The 15,063-nt window shown below is 56.0% G+C and overlaps 6 protein-coding genes across 6 annotated transcripts; 3 read left to right on the top strand and 3 right to left on the bottom strand.

Annotated features, from left to right (window-relative positions):
• The first annotated feature begins 123 nt into the window (after positions 1-123).
• On the top strand, positions 124-1,183 carry BCV69DRAFT_280001 (putative NTF2-nuclear transport factor). The gene is made up of 4 exons (XM_025491450.1): positions 124-173; positions 281-340; positions 432-641; positions 743-1,183. The coding sequence occupies exons 1-4, from the start codon at positions 153-155 to the stop codon at positions 812-814; spliced, it is 363 nt and encodes a 120-aa protein (XP_025351263.1). The 5' UTR covers positions 124-152; the 3' UTR covers positions 815-1,183.
• On the bottom strand, positions 1,163-2,259 carry BCV69DRAFT_265583 (ClpP/crotonase; the record flags this gene model as incomplete). The annotated part of the gene is made up of 2 exons (XM_025490788.1): positions 1,163-1,837; positions 1,933-2,259. 2 exons carry the CDS (start codon positions 2,257-2,259, stop codon positions 1,163-1,165), a joined length of 1,002 nt encoding a protein of 333 aa, XP_025351262.1.
• A 1,050-nt stretch (positions 2,260-3,309) lies between these two features.
• BCV69DRAFT_244179 (vacuolar protein sorting-associated protein 41) lies at positions 3,310-6,689 on the top strand (the record flags this gene model as incomplete). Its single annotated transcript, XM_025490097.1, has 3 exons — positions 3,310-5,490; positions 5,559-5,639; positions 5,724-6,689. 3 exons carry the CDS (start codon positions 3,310-3,312, stop codon positions 6,687-6,689), a joined length of 3,228 nt encoding a protein of 1,075 aa, XP_025351261.1.
• A 1,082-nt stretch (positions 6,690-7,771) lies between these two features.
• Positions 7,772-9,586, bottom strand: BCV69DRAFT_244341 (hypothetical protein; the record flags this gene model as incomplete). The annotated part of the gene is made up of 1 exon (XM_025490103.1): positions 7,772-9,586. A coding segment is annotated over one exon (1,815 nt), but the record flags the coding sequence as incomplete, so codon positions are not given.
• Positions 9,587-9,896: 310 nt separating this feature from the next.
• Positions 9,897-13,492, top strand: BCV69DRAFT_279997 (Utp14-domain-containing protein). Its single transcript, XM_025491449.1, has one exon. The coding sequence runs from the start codon at positions 9,959-9,961 to the stop codon at positions 13,025-13,027; it is 3,069 nt and encodes a 1,022-aa protein (XP_025351259.1). The 5' UTR covers positions 9,897-9,958; the 3' UTR covers positions 13,028-13,492.
• BCV69DRAFT_302692 (hypothetical protein) lies at positions 12,942-15,026 on the bottom strand (the record flags this gene model as incomplete). Its single annotated transcript, XM_025494640.1, has 4 exons — positions 12,942-13,159; positions 13,261-13,323; positions 13,403-14,466; positions 14,597-15,026. 4 exons carry the CDS (start codon positions 15,024-15,026, stop codon positions 13,064-13,066), a joined length of 1,653 nt encoding a protein of 550 aa, XP_025351258.1. The 3' UTR covers positions 12,942-13,063.
• Positions 15,027-15,063: the final 37 nt, after the last annotated feature.

Genomic DNA, 15,063 nt, shown 5'->3' with positions numbered 1-15,063 from the left:
CGCAGTGGAGCACCAGCCATGGCTCCATGATCACCTCGGAAGCACAGAGACGCAGACAAGAAGCAGCAGCAGCAGCAGCACCACGAGTATTCTACTTTCCCACCCGACACCACCAAGTACCATCACACTTGCACACTCACAGTCTACCCATCATGGAGGCAATCGCTCAGTCTGTGAGTATGACAGACGCAGCTTCTGCCACAAGGGGCCACTGGCCAGATTCCATTCGACATGGTTCTCGGAAGATTGACCTCCGTCTTTCCCCTCTCCACTTCCACAGTTCACAGACTACTACTACACCACCTTTGACTCCAACAGGGCAGGGCTAGCTCCTCTCTACGTGAGTGAGAGTGCGGAACTTCTTTTGCCGCCGTTTGGAGATATGGCGTACTCATCCTTTCGCCCATGATCTTGCATTTTCCCCTCTTCAGCGAGCCAACTCCATGCTCACCTTCGAGGGAACACAGCTCCAAGGGGTAGAGGCAATCGTAGAGAAGCTCTCCTCTCTACCATTCCAAAAGGTGGAGCACAAGGTATCCACTAGGGACTGTCAGCCCACTGGAGACGGCAACTCATTGGTAGTCATTGTCACTGGAGCACTCATGGTAGACGACTCGCCTGCCCCCCTGAATTTCAGTCAGGTGAGTGAGGGGGCATGCAGCGAAGGAAATAGCGGGCGGGATACGTTCGGCCAAGACATCTTACCTGAGTTCGTTGCACTTTCTTATTTTCCGCCCCATAGACATTCGTGCTCAACCCAGAGGGAGGATCTTACTACGTCTTCAATGACCTCTTCAGGCTCAACTACGGCTAAATCAAAAGGTATTACTGGTTGTGCGCCGAGGGAAAGCAGAGATGTGGGAAAGGCTCCCGCGTAGAGAAACAACAGCTGGATATGCTTGACTTTGTCTGCAAACAAGCTGATCAGCTGCGAGGGAACAAGGCTGTGTGAGGTGATATCTTCCTGCAGCTTCCTTCCTCTATCTCCTCAACTTCAGAGACCATCAAATGCCTCGCTGCGACTGCTATACTTCAATCACTATCGTCATACAGATCCATGTGCACTTGCTCATCTGTCACCTAGCTTGCATTCGGCAGGGATATGTTGCCCTAGCTGAGAACAAGGGCGCCTTGAGTCGTACAGGTTCAGACATTGTCTTGCTCACAGCTTTCCTTCCTTGCCCCTTGTGCATCCCTCCTTGACATTGGCCGCACTCCACCACGGGTACCACCCCTGACTTGTCAGCTCCCCTAATGTCCCCTTGAAGTCCACTGGCCTCTTCGCCATGAAGGAGCCCACGCCCTCTCTCGCATCGCCATAGAGGGCACACCAGGCTAGGCCTTTGCTCTCTTCTAAATGCACTCCTTCGGGCGTGGTAGCTCCTCGCCAGAGCTGAGACTTGCAGAGGGCCACAGAGGTGACGGAATTCTCCTTTGAGAGGCGTTCCGCTAGCTCCAGCGTTCGTGGCAGAACCTCGCGAGCTGGATGCAGAGAGTAGAAGAGGTCCTCTATACTTCGATCCGATGCCTTGACCAGATCTCCTGTGAGAATCAGGCGGCTGGCTCTACTCCATCCGATGAGTCTGGGCAGCATGTAGCTGGAGACTGCGTCGCAGGCGATGCCCCTCTTGACAAAGGGCACGCCTACCCTGGCCTCCTCGGCACAGATGCGTATATCAGCTGGGAAAGTCATAGTGAGACCGATGCCCACAGCGACGCCATTGATGGCTGCAATGACTAGCTTGCGACAGGAGAGGATGGCGAGGACTAGCTGACCACCGCCATCACGATGCTGTACGAGGGGCGAGGAGAGAGCAGAGGAGACGCCAAAGGCGTCCTTGCGATCGCCGCCTAGGTCAGCCTGGGGATATCATTACAGCGGGGTCAGCTTCTAGTCAGCTCCTTGTTCGTGAGGTCAGCTCCGGCCACCACGTCATTGCTCACACCAGCACAGAAAGCCTTGCCCGCTCCAGTCAGCACCACGACCTTGACCCTCTCGTCCCGGTCTGCCAGCTCGAAGAGGAAGCTGAGGGAGTGGCATTGTTGATTGGTAAAGGCGTTCAGCTGCTGAGGCCTATTGAGAGTGATCAGCAGTACGCCTGCTGCGGGCTGAGGTTGGCTAGATGAGGAGGAGGGGAGAGAGGAGGAGGCCGCCTGTCCTAGAACAGCTGTGACGTGCTCAAAGTCATAGGCTGCATAGTCAAAGGTGGAAGGGTCCACTGCTTCGATGGGAGGATGAGGGTTATGCAAGATGGACATGGCGTCGTCACATACGACAGAGGAGCTGGAGGTATGGTTGAAGTGGATCGGCAGGTGTGGTGGGTGGTGTCCTGTGCCTCTCCGGCTCTCCCGCACCGGCCTCCCTGTCCGCCTTTCCGTCGCAGGGCCGATTGATTGTGGGGAAATGGAAATCCACCGGGCCCAAGCTCCACCGCGCAACCACGCACAGACGCTCACTTCATGCGCTCAGGGGACATTTCCATGGCCTACGGACCTACTTCCGCCCGCAAAGACCACCTCCCCTGTACCGTCGTGAGCCCGGCAAGGGCGCAAACGTCGCTCACACCATCTCTTCATCGCCATCCATGGCCCAACGTCACAGCTACACCATCAGATCAACGGACAGATAGGCAGCCCCCCGCATCGAAGCGGGCATCCGCTGTCCTTCCGAATTCGCGCAGCATGTCCTCGCCCAACGATCTAGAAAACACAACGCGGCTGCTCGCTTCACGGCAGGGCACTGCAACCATATCCAAAGCAGGGCGGAGATCTACAGAGAGCCCTGAAAGGCTTCGAAAGAGCCAGAAGACGGCAGGACCTTCTGGCACCTCGGCGAGAGATGCCTTTGCACCTAATGGAGATTCCGGGAAGGAGCTCAAGGTGGATGAGGAGGCCATTAGAGAGCTGAGGGGACTGCAGGAGGAAGCCGACAATGGCGGCAACGAGGATGCAGAGCAGGATACCCAGCCGGAGTCAGTGAATATTGACAAAGCTGACTCTACGGATGTGCATCCGGCTCCGGGACCTCCCTCTGAATCCGTTGAGCTTATCCTTGAGAAGGATACACCTGCCTCTGCTGGACCATCCCGTGCCCCGTCTCCCCGGCCGGCCTCGAGACTGCGGTCTGATGACTCTTCCAAAGCAGCAGGCGAAGATCGAGCTTCTCTCGAGACTTCGGCCTCTGTCGGGGATGGTACGCAGCATTCTAAATCCGCTACACCACAGCATCCGATCAGGTCCACTCAGCTGAGAAGAGAGCCTTCTGCAAGTACGTCACACTCACGGCCGTCTTTGCTCTCGCTGGGAAGTATGAGCAAACGGCCAGCAACGGCAGTTGAGCGCACTACAGTCGGTGTAGGTACACCGCCCAAACAAGGTGAGGGAGACCATCAAGATGAAAGCAACAATCAGAGCTTCGACCGTAGTTGCGACGTGGAAGACGACGATGACGACGACGAAGACGATAGCTCTGACGAAGAAGCGGAGCCGTCTCTCAAGTATCAACGTCTCAAAGGGACTGTACTTGACGTTGTCAAAAAGGACAGTATCAGCACGCTCAATGTCAGCGAGAAGTTCATTGCGCTCGGCACGCATGCAGGTATGATCTTCATTGTAGATTTTCAGGGAAGTCTCATCAAGGGCTTCAGGTCACATACTGCTAGTGTCCTGGACATTGACATAGATTCGACGATGGAGTTTGTAGCTGCAGCTGGAATGGACGGCCTGGTCTCGATCAATTCCCTGACCTCTGCCGAGCACTACGCCTTTGACTTCAAGCGGCCGATGCGGACCATCAGTCTTGAGCCTAACTTCGGACGGCGTGCGACTCGAGCTTTCGTCTGCGGAGGGATGGCTGGCGCCCTCATTCATCGAGAAAAGGGGTGGCTCGGCCACAAGGAGACGGTGTTGCACGGCGGAGAGGGCCCCATCTGGACGTGTCGCTGGAAGGGCGACTTGATTGCTTGGGCTAATGACAAGGGGGTGCGGATATACGACAACAATACCCGCCAAAAGATTACCTTTATAAATGCTCCTCAAGGCCAAGCTCGAGGGGACTTGTACCGCTGCAACTTGATCTGGCAAGACGAGCGCACGCTCACCATAGCTTGGGCTGATCAGATCAAGCTTGCCAAGATCAAAGAGAAGGAAGCCAAAGCGGGTGGTATCGTCAATGTCGGTGCCACCTCTCACCCGCAACTCCAAGTCGAGATCACCAAGATCTTTCAGCTAGATTGCGCTATCAGTGGCTTGGCCGCCTACGGCGATGACCTCCTTGTCCTTGCCTATCTTACGGAGAGCGAAGACGGTAGCGATGAAGAAGACGATTCGGATCCAGAATCGTCCCGCGCTTTCCGGCGTAAAGCCGGACAAAGACCTGAGCTGAGAATCATCGATCCAATCACGGGAGAAGAGAAGAGCTCTGACGTTCTCTCACTGTCTGGATTCGAGCGTTTGAACTGCAACGACTATCGTCTGATACCGTCGTATGAGGCGGCCAAGAAGAGCAATCATCGCGGGAGCAAGGACACCAAAGCTGATGTGGGACAGTCTCTCTTCTACGTCGTGTCCCCACGTGAGATCATCATCGCAAGACCGAGAGACCACAAGGATCACATCAATTGGCTCCTCGATCAAAAGAAATTCGAAGCGGCCTTGGGCCACGTCGAAGCGATGGGTGAGGTCGAAGCAAAGGCGCAGGGCTTCGATGCTGTCCTCATTGGTCGCGACTACCTTTCATACCTCACTGACGAGACCGGAGACTACTCGGCGGCTGCAAGGGTAGCCAGCAGAATTCTCGGAAAGGAGGCACAGGCGTGGGAGGAACTCGTGTTCCTGTTCCTCGAACGAGGAAAGCTCAATGCGATCATCGACCACATCCCCACCGAAGATCCCGTGCTCTCGTCGATCGTCTATGACATGGTCCTAGCTCACTTCCTCCAGAAAGATCTTTCAAAGCTCAAGGAGATCCTGGAGCGCTGGCCCATCGGTGTCTACAGCACACAAGCAGTTGCTCTCGCCATCGAAGACCGGCTTCAATCCTCGCCGGTGGCGAAGCGCCGCTCGGTGGAGCAGGAGCTGCGTCCCTGGACGGCCGAACAGGAACCGGAACAGACGTTGCTCATGGAGCTCCTCGCCGATCTGTACGTTCGAAATCATCAACCGGGAAAAAGTCTGACTTACTACCTGCGCTTGAAGCGCCCAGAGGTGTTTGACCTCATCCGCGAGCACAATCTCTTCCTCGACGTTCGAGACCAGGCAAGGCAGCTCATCGAATTCGAAGAGGCTATGCAAAGAGAAGCCAAGGAGGATAGGACAAGAGATGGCCAGAAGCCACTTCAGGCAGTGCAGCTGCTCGTAGATCATGTCCATTCGATACCCGTTCAGCGAGTCGTTTCACAGCTGGAGGCAAAGTCGGAGTACTTGCATCTATACCTGGACGCTCTTTTTGAACGTGATCCGCAGTTGGTCATGGAATACTCGGATCTGCAGGTGAGTGATGAGAGCATGAGCATTCAAAGACATATCATTGACACATCACGTCGCGACACCCCCTACAGATCGAGCTGTATGCAGATTATGGCTACGAGAAGCTGATGTATTACTTACGCGCAATGAGTAGCTACTATTCATTCGAGAAGGTTAGTGCGCATGTCACATGTGATGAGATCTTCCTCTAAGCAGCCAGGAATTGACAAAAAAATTGCCCCTTTCGCCACCTCCAGGCTTTCAGAGTGTGCGAGCTCCACGATTACGTCCCCGAAATGGTCTTCCTATTAGGTCGGGTTGGGGACAACAAGCGCGCCCTGAATCTGATCATCGAGCGTCTCAACGATGTCTCTCGTGCCATTGACTTTGCAAAGGAGCAGAACGACGATGACTTGTGGGAGGACCTTCTTCGTTACTCGGAGAATCGGCCGGCCTTTATACGTGGCCTGCTTGAGAACGTAGGAGCCGAAATCGACCCGATCCGCCTCATTCGACGTATCAAAGATGGGCTAGAGATTCCTGGCCTCCGGCCTGCTCTTATCAAGATTCTCCACGACTTTAATCTGCAGATCTCGCTACTAGAAGGCTGCCTATCGATTCTGTATCACGACATCCGCAGTCTTCAGGACGATCTCTTCCAGGGACAAACGCAGGCCCACTACTGCGAGCCGGAGACGATCACTGCCGGCAGCGCTGCCAGGGCTGGCGGAAGCCCTAGCGTCTGTGACGCCTGTTCGCGACCGTTGTTCGCCAAGAGTCAGCTCGGCACAGCGCTCGACTCGTCCTCGAGCGCGTCGGCGGCAGCCTCTTCCTCCACTACGTCTATTGTCTTCCTCTGCCGACACGTGTACCACCTTCCTTGCCTTCTCACAAAGGCGGGCACCATACCCAGTCGGAAGGCTAAGGGGGCTACAGACGGCGTGCGCGCCGTGCTGACGACGGCGACACAGGTGGCGTCTAGAGCTCGAGTGCTGAGCGTGCAAGGTGAAGCAGCAGCAGGTGCCTCTCACGCAGACGAGGCGCTGGCGAACATCGCGGATGGACCCAGCCTGCGGGCGTATAGGATGGAGGAAGACTTCAGGGCAAAGATCGCGTACAGTGCCAAATTGCGAGGTGCTCTGCGATCACGAGGCTGCCCAGATTGTCGGGCTGGGGCACAAAGTACTTTAGGAGCGGAGACTGGAGCTGTGCTCACGTCATAACCACCAATGAAAATGTGTATTACAGATGAGAGAATGTCAACGGCAAGGGTGTGAACCACAGGAATGGAAGGTAACGAGCCAGCAGCTATCCGCTCTCTTCGTCTGGATGACTACTTGAACGTCGCACTCCTGCCCGCCCCTGAAAGTCCTGTTCTGTCCTTGGGCTGAGGCAAGTCTGCGAAACGATCCGGTCCAGTGGGCTTGTCCTGGCGCTGCTCTCGGTCTCGTTTGCCCTTCCGAATCTTCTTCTGTCCCGCGGGTCCAGACGCGGGCTGAGGAGGAGGAGGAGCATCAAGGATAGACTGTGCGACCGAGTAGTCGAAGGGCTGGACATCAGACTCCACCGAGATCTTTGTCTTCTTAATCTGCTCCTCGCTAGCAGACTGTGCAGACCGTTCCTGCCTCGCTTTGCGCTTCTGCGCATTGGACCAACCGCTCTTGTCCTTCTTCTTCTGCTTGGACTTCTTGACATTCACGACGTCGTACCCCTCCATTGCGTCGTCGCCGGCGTCCGCAGACGACGCTGACGACGCAGGCGACTCCGCGCTCTCGTCCTCCTGCGGCGGCTGAACAATGCTAGCCGCGACCTCAGATTGACCATTGGCGGTGGAATCTTGCAACCCAATAGTATGGTCGTTGGAGACAAAATGAGTCGTCTCGTCTGTGGCAACGGGAACAGAGGTGTCTTGAATGCTGTCGAGCTGACTGCTACTTCCGACAACAGCAGCCACTGCGCCGACTACACTTTGCAAGGCGGAGTAGAGGGAGGATTGCAGCGACAGCGGCTCGATAGTCTGCTTTCTCCTCTCTTGGTTCGAAAGCTCTGGCTCGGTCTTAAGTTTGCCAAAGAGGGATGAGTGACTGCTCCGCATAAGGGGTCGATGCACTGACGAAGCGCCCCATAGGCTCTGTATTTGCCCTTCTGATATCACCGAAGCTGGCGATCTGACGACGGCTTGAGTACCAACCACGTCCGTCTCCGCACTTGCAGTCACACCCAAGTCCTCCTCGTCTGCCATTGCGGCAGCCCCTTCTGCCGCCTTTTCCATCTCTGCTTTCGCCTTCTTCTGTGCCAAGCTTTGATCTTGTTCCCAGGCTAGGACCTCCTCTTTGATGATGCGGGCGACTTCTCCTGCCCTCTTGCGGACAGGAGGAATACCGGGCGTGAACATGACCATGGCTTCCGATTTGGTCATCGGTGCACGCGAGGCGAGGTTGAGGAGGTTCTGTGCACTGAGAATGTACTTCGGACTCTCATCTTCATCCCTTGCGACGCCGTCGCGCCATTGATGCAGTCTCCTCACTAGACGTTCCGTCCGCCCCATCTGACTGACCTCCATTCTCAAGTCCGTGCCTCGAGCCTCTTCACCGCCCATCCTGCGCCACATGGATCGCCATCCTTCTCGTGAGTTGCCATACTCGTCCCAAACTTCCTTTGCGTACCTCCTGGCTGACGTAATTTTGGACCGGTTGAAGACTTCGTCCATTGCAGGCTTGCCACCAGTCGTAAGGATTTCAGCACGCAGACGATTGTAGACGTAGATGAGGGAATGGGTGTCGCTTCGGGCATAGTACATCATCTCCTTTGGCAGAGGTCTGATCCTCCAGTCTGCCAACTGATATCGCTTGTCAGCCTCAAAGTCGTAGTACCTGCTCAGGAGGTAGGCAAGACCATGCCCAGGAAACGACAGCACATTCGTGGCGTGATAGGTGTCGAAGAGGTTAACCAGATAGAGACCGCAATCTCTCTGCAGCCACAAGATGTCGTGTTCTGCTCCATGCAGGATCTTGACTTTGCCAGCGTTTGTGAAAGAGGTGTTGAGTCTTTCGGTGTTGAGGCGTACAGGATCAGCAAGCAAGTCGAGGATATAGTCGCCCCATCTAGTGGACAGCTGCATCAGGCAAGCAATGCCCTGGTAAGAGCGATGAGCGTGAGCTTCGAGATCAATTGCAATCTCTTTGACCCTGTCCTCCTCGAGATGCTCCGCCAGACGCTGGACGCCCTCTGCGGTGTCAATCCAGGTGAATGGGACCCCGCATACGCCCTCCGGTACCTCGGCAATGAGCGGAGGCGGTGGTTGAAGCTCTTCTTCTGAAGGCGGTTGGTATACGTATGTTGGCGGCTCAGAGTGGAGGATCTCGTAGAAGTAAGGATTTTCCTTGGGATCGCCCTCTGCGCAATACATGCCTTGTCTCACGGTACCTGGTTCAAAGATGGGCTCTCCCGGCCCAGGTGGAGGAGGCCGCCATGATTCCGGTACGATTGCGTTCGGCTTGCCAAGCGAGAGCTCCCTGTGCCAGACTGTGTCGGGCCGATTGTCTGGCTTATCGGTGAATCTGCGCTGAGGCGGCTCGATCTGGGCATTCAGTATCTCTGCGGGGAGCTTGCCCATCCGGGGCGGCGCCTGTCCATTGGACGCTGCAGGTCTCTGGGCGGTACCGTTGGAGGCGGACACCGATGCGGCGGAGGTAGATGCTCTAGGCGCGAGCTTGCCCGAGTATTCGTCCAGACAGATGTCTGCCTTCTCCAGCAGCCCATCTACGATCTCAGCGATCCTTGCAAAGGCTGTAGCCTGATCCTCTTCGTCTTGGGCTTCCTCTACGACTCCACCCTTAGTGCCGGCCTTGGCCTTGGCCTGAGCCCGCGCTGCCCATGCCTCGATGCTCCTGACCATGGAGGTGACCTCTTGGATGGCCTGATCGGCACGTCGAGACACATCCTTGTCAATGGACCTGTGAAAGGACAAGTCCGATGGCCCCGGAAGAGACGAGGCATGGCGAGTAGCCGCGACAAGGGCAGCTTGCAGTGCGGGCAGGTACGCGCTCAAGTGCGTGGCCGGGTCTGGCACGGCAGTGGGAGGATCTGGCCGCTGGCCATGAGCATCCTTGGTAGCCATTCCGCGCCAGACGGGAGGAGGAGGCAGACAAGTACGGCAAGGATGGTGGGCAAAGCAGGATAGCGACGATGGAAGGCAAAGTCGAAGAAGCGCCCCTCCTTCTTGGTCTGTCTGATGCTTTCCCACCCACCACCACCGCGTCTTTGGAGGGGCGGCCCCTGCCCTGCCCTGCCTGCCCTGCCTGCCTGCCTGCTGCCGCCTGCGTCTTGTCCCGCTCAAAATTTTGATTGGCCGCGCGGGAGATTTTGGCGGAAAGTGTCCCTTTCCGAAGAGAGGATCTTCTGGCCCGGCACTCCGCATCCTAGAATACCACCTCCTCTACCCTTCGTCATCACCACTTGCCACCCACTTCGACTCGACGGCAAGCCAAAGATGGCAAGGCGGACAGGCAAGGCACCCCAGGCTGCGGCCTCCTCCTCCTCATCTCACACCCGCCGCAGGGCCGATCACCACAGGGCAGGCGAGGCAAAGGGCAGCGCAGCAACCACCGGCGGCAAAGCAGCGTCTTCTTCCTCCAAGCCTAGAGGCATACACGACATTTACGACTTTGCAGTAGAGCAACACCAAGGTAAAGGCAAGGGCGCTGGTCGACACCTCAAAAGAGTCAAGGCGGGTAACAGTACAGACGATGCTGATAGCGACCGTCGTCAAGGCCGACGAGACTTCGATGACGAAGACGCTTCTGAAGAGGAGGAGCAGCCAAGGAGGGACCAAACCTATCTCGAAGACTCGGACGACGATAATGCCAATGCTATAGCTGAGGAAGACGATTCGGACATCGACAGTGATGAAGCATTCGCAGCCAGCGACGAGGAGCGGTATGAGGACGTCGACTTTGGAAAGTCCTCTAGCAAGGACCCGCGTCTGAATAGACATAGCAATGCCGTGGATGGGGAGGATATGAATGGCAACGTCGACGATGAAGAAGATGAGGAGGAAGAGGAGGAGGAAGAAGAGGGTATGGTCGATTTGAGCAAAATGCTGGATGCAGACGGCTCGGAGGATGCCGATACAGACAGCGGCGAGGAGGGGGACGAAGGTAGTGACGTCGGTGATGATCGTCTCAATGACCTGGCCTCTCGCTATGCGCAACCCTCCAACAAGCGGTCGGTACAAGACAACGGAGATTCAGTCACGGGTGCCAAGCGGCAGCGCAGGGTCCTCGCCGAACGGACAGAAGCTGTTCCCGAGTCAGACTTTGCGGCTCCATCCGGGTCCGGCTCGAACAAGCGAGCTCTTGCACTGGAAGACTTCCTCGCTCCACTCTCCAATGCTGCTCCCGGTACTCACACTGCTCTGAGAAACGATACTAAGGCCTTGCATGACCTTGGCAGTAGCGACAAACACAACCTCAAAGCATCACGAAGAGGCGGTGGGGCCCTGTCTGCGCCCCTTCCAGCAGTGGTCAGGGATCGCTTACAGAGAGCAGCGGGGTACGATCTATCGAAAGAAGAAGCAGAGAAGTGGCAATCGACCATTAAGAGGCTTCGCGAAGCTGAACATATATCGTTTCCCCTGCAAGGAGGTCCATCCCGTCCCAAAGCTACCACTGCGCAGATGTCGGCCACCTTCAAGCCTACCAATGCATTCGAGAACGAAATCGAACAAATCTTGCAGGGCGAAGGTCTGTCCGAGGCACAAATCAATAAGAGCGAGGAGCTGGCCATGCGACAGATGGACCCGGCAGAGGTGGAGCGCCGTCGAGACGAGCTGCGCAAGATGCGAGATCTGATGTTCCGCGCCGAGCAGAAAGCCAAGCGGGTCAGCAAGATCAAGAGCAAAACATATCGCAAGATAGCACGCAAGGATAAGGATAAGGAACGCGAACGCCTTCGCGAAGCAGGCGTGCTGGATGTTGATGAAGACGAGGACAATGAAGATCTAGACGGTCAGATCAAGGCTGAGCGCGATCGAGCGCAGGAGAGGGCTACTCTCAAGCACAAAAATACTGGGAAGTGGGCCAAAGCCACTCTGGGTCGCAAGGATCTCAGTGAGGACGTCGATGCTCGACAAGCTCTGAATGACCAGTTGCAAAGAAGCGAACAACTCAGGCGAAGGATCAAAGGCCTCGGCGACTCCTCAGAAGACGACTCCGATTCGAGCGATGAAGATGATCGCGCTCACGAAGACCCACGACAAGGTGCTCTTGATGAGCTGAGAGCCCTGGACAGCGCTGTAGACCGAACAGGCTCTGACAACACTGGTAAAAAGGGTGTTTGGAACATGAAGTTCATGCAGGATGCCCGCAATCGCGATGATGCAGTGGCCGATCAGGCTCGAGAAGAACTCGAAAGAGAGCTACGTGCGATGAAGGAAGACCGCGACAATACGGACGATTCTACGTCATCAGGAGATGAGACACCCATGGTGGGCAGGAGAAAGCTCGGCGGGCAGCTTTTACAACCTGAGAAGAATCGGGCAGCCGGCGACGGTGTGACAAGACCGTTGCCCAGCGGAGACGTAGACCAAGGGGAAGACTCATCAGATGAAGCTCTCGATGCTCACGCTGCTCCGGCACGAAGTCCCAACAGTCACTGGAAGCCATCTCGACCGTCGCTCGCTACTCCAGATGCTTATGAGAGCCCCTCAAGCAACCCTTGGCTGTCCGGTCAGGTGCGTTCTCCGGGCGCTGGCAAAACTCTTGTCGACAAAGCCAGCTCGACGGCTTCAAAATCTGCCAGAAAGCTCGAAAAGCGGAAGAGCAAAGCGACTCAGGTCAGGTCAGAGGAGCAGCAGGATGCACAACTGGATATCGATCCCAAGGCCATGCTAGGCTCTGGCGGCAACAAGACGAAGAAGGGCCTTCAGATCCAGCCTTCTGCACCTCCTGCGCCTTCTTCAAGCAAGATCAGCAGGGCAGCTCGCGACGACGACGGTGCTGATGCAGACTCAGAAGACGAAGCGGAGGATGGGGATGAGCCCGTCGAAGTCAGTGGGGGCGCGGCGCGCAATCGTAAGAAGGCCATTTCGCAGAGAGACCTCATTGCAGAAGCTTTCGCCGGCGATGATGTTGCAGCAGAATTCGCTAGCGAAAAGGCACGTCAGATCGAGGCAGATGCTCCTCGAGAAGTGGACACCACCCTGCCAGGCTGGGGTGCCTGGGGCGGAAAGGGTATCAAGAAGAGCCACAAGACGGGAGCAGCACAAGCAGCACAAAAGAAGGCAAACATGAAGTTGATTCCTGGAATGGACGCAAGCCAGCGAAGGGATGCGAATATGGCCAATGTCATCATCAACGAGCGGCGAGACAAGAAGGCTGAGAAGTACAAGGCAAAGGAGTTGCCTTACCCCTACACCTCTGCCGAGCAGTACGAGGCCAGCTTGGCTCAACCTCTGGGACAGGAGTGGAATACACTGACGCAGAACCAACGCTTGACCATGCCTAGGGTTCTCAAGCCAAAGCCGGGCGCTGTCATCAAGCCAATTCAGAGGGTCGGATGAGTATTCTGCATGATCTCCTCTGAAGTCTTTGTCGCACTACATCTCCGGTGGCGCCTCCTGATGCCCGGCGCTTGCTAGCTCTGCATATTGTGTTGTGCCCATCTCTGTCAATCTCGATATCATTCGTGCAAACTGAGAGAGCGGTGGATGTGGAGATGCAGGAGCAAGTGGTTATCTTATCAGCGACGGCGTCTCGCACTCGTAGATGTCACACCCTTTGTCCAGGCACGTACCGCAAAGAGTTCCTCGTCACCGCTGAAGATGGGGTTGCCGCCCAGTTGGTCAATCGTCATACCCTGCGCGAGGAGGAGGCAAGCACGAAATCCCGATCAGTCTCAACTCTACCAAAAAGAAAACACCTTGTCGCTTACGCACCAATGCATCCATAGCTTCCCTCATTGCATCACTCGTCTCTGCACCCTTGTGACCTTTGTCTCCGGCACCAAAGATCTGCAGAATTGGAACTTCGCTGCTCAGGAAGATCTTCTGCTTGCTTTCGTAGGCCGCATCAATAAATGTGATGAAGCGCCGTGCAACCTCGCGCTGATCTAGACCCATCTTGGGAATGTCGTGAATGAAGATCGTGGGGAACGTCCGGCAGATCTCAATATAGTCGGCCGCTGAGCGAGGCGTGCCACACAGCTCTTGAAAGGTAAAGCGAGCGACTTTGCTGGTAGACGTTGGCACCTTGACCTTTCTTCCCCACACCATCAGTTGTCGGTCATCGACCTCTGGATCCGAAGGGTCAGATGTAAAGGCTCCGAACAGCTTCTCGAACTCTCGCATACTGCTCTCCTCCACCGAGGAATAGTACACTTTCGACAATGATCGGGGTACTTTGCGATAGTCGGTACCCGAGTTAAGGTCCTTTACGATCGTCCGGGTCTTCAGCAGCTCAATGCAGGGTATGAAGCTCGAGCGCTGTATGCCGTTCTTGTAGAGGTCATTTGGGTGACGATTGGATGTAGTAACCAGCACTACTCCGTGTGCGATCATGTGATGCAGTAGCCTCCTGAGAATCATAGCATCGGCAATATCTGTCACCTGAAACTCGTCGAAGCAGAGCACAGTCGCTTCTTGGGCAAATTCCATGGCCACGTGAGGTATCGGGTCCACTTCATCTCCGGACGCTCTGCTCGCCTCGCTTCCGGCGGCAGACAGACCACTCATGATGGCAGACGATGCTCCGACCACGATGCCGCTGGGGCGATGGGTCAGGGCCTTGAATGTGTGCATGCGCTTGTGTGCATCAATCATGAACTGATGGAAGTGGATCCGACGTTTGTGGGTGATGTTGTCGGGAAGCTGCTCGTAGAAGAGGTCCATAAGCATACTTTTGCCGGTACCAACATCTCCGAAGAGATACAATCCTTTTGGCACCTTATCCGGGATTTCCAGAGTCTCGTCTTCACTCCTCTTGACACTTGACTGATCACCACCTCTCCCGAATAAGCGTGCGAACTGGCGCCAAATGGCAGACAAGGGAAGGCAGGAAGGATACGTCAGGACATTATGTGATGTGTCAGGCTACTACGCTTGCCGCCACCATTTGCTTCATGAGCTCGACACTCACAAGGCCGCGAGACTCTTCATGCTTGTGGCCAAGGGGCGCTCTGGCATCGGGTGGCTCGTAGTCTTTCAACTCGTCATGAAGGGATTGGAGCAGGGCGATGATAGAGCGCTGATGGTCATCATCTCTAAGAACCTTCGTAGATACCAGCTCATCGTAGCGAGCAGTGGGACCCTTGGCCGACGACGGAGAGTGGGCAGAAGATAGCTTCCGCGTGTGCGAGGGGCTGGCCAAGAATGGTAAGCGCCTCTGAGGTGCCTGATTGCCAGATTGACTGTGGTAGGAAGGCAGGGCTCGTATCCGGTGGCGTGTCACGGCGGTTGCGAAGCCACGGCTCAGGCTTCCTGAGGGGTAAGAAGACCGGGACGCAATGGCATCAAGAGGCGCATGGCGGGACAGAGATATCCTGCCGGTAGTGAATGCCGCCATCGAAGACAGGACAAGGCGAGCAAAGAGGCTCGAAGTG

The sequence above is a fragment of the Pseudomicrostroma glucosiphilum genome, assembly GCF_003144135.1.
Source record: "Pseudomicrostroma glucosiphilum strain MCA 4718 unplaced genomic scaffold BCV69scaffold_1, whole genome shotgun sequence".
Taxonomy (NCBI): domain Eukaryota; kingdom Fungi; phylum Basidiomycota; class Exobasidiomycetes; order Microstromatales; family Microstromataceae; genus Microstroma; species Microstroma glucosiphilum.
Note: the sequence above shows the minus strand (reverse complement) of the source record. Positions and strands in the feature narration are given on the sequence as shown.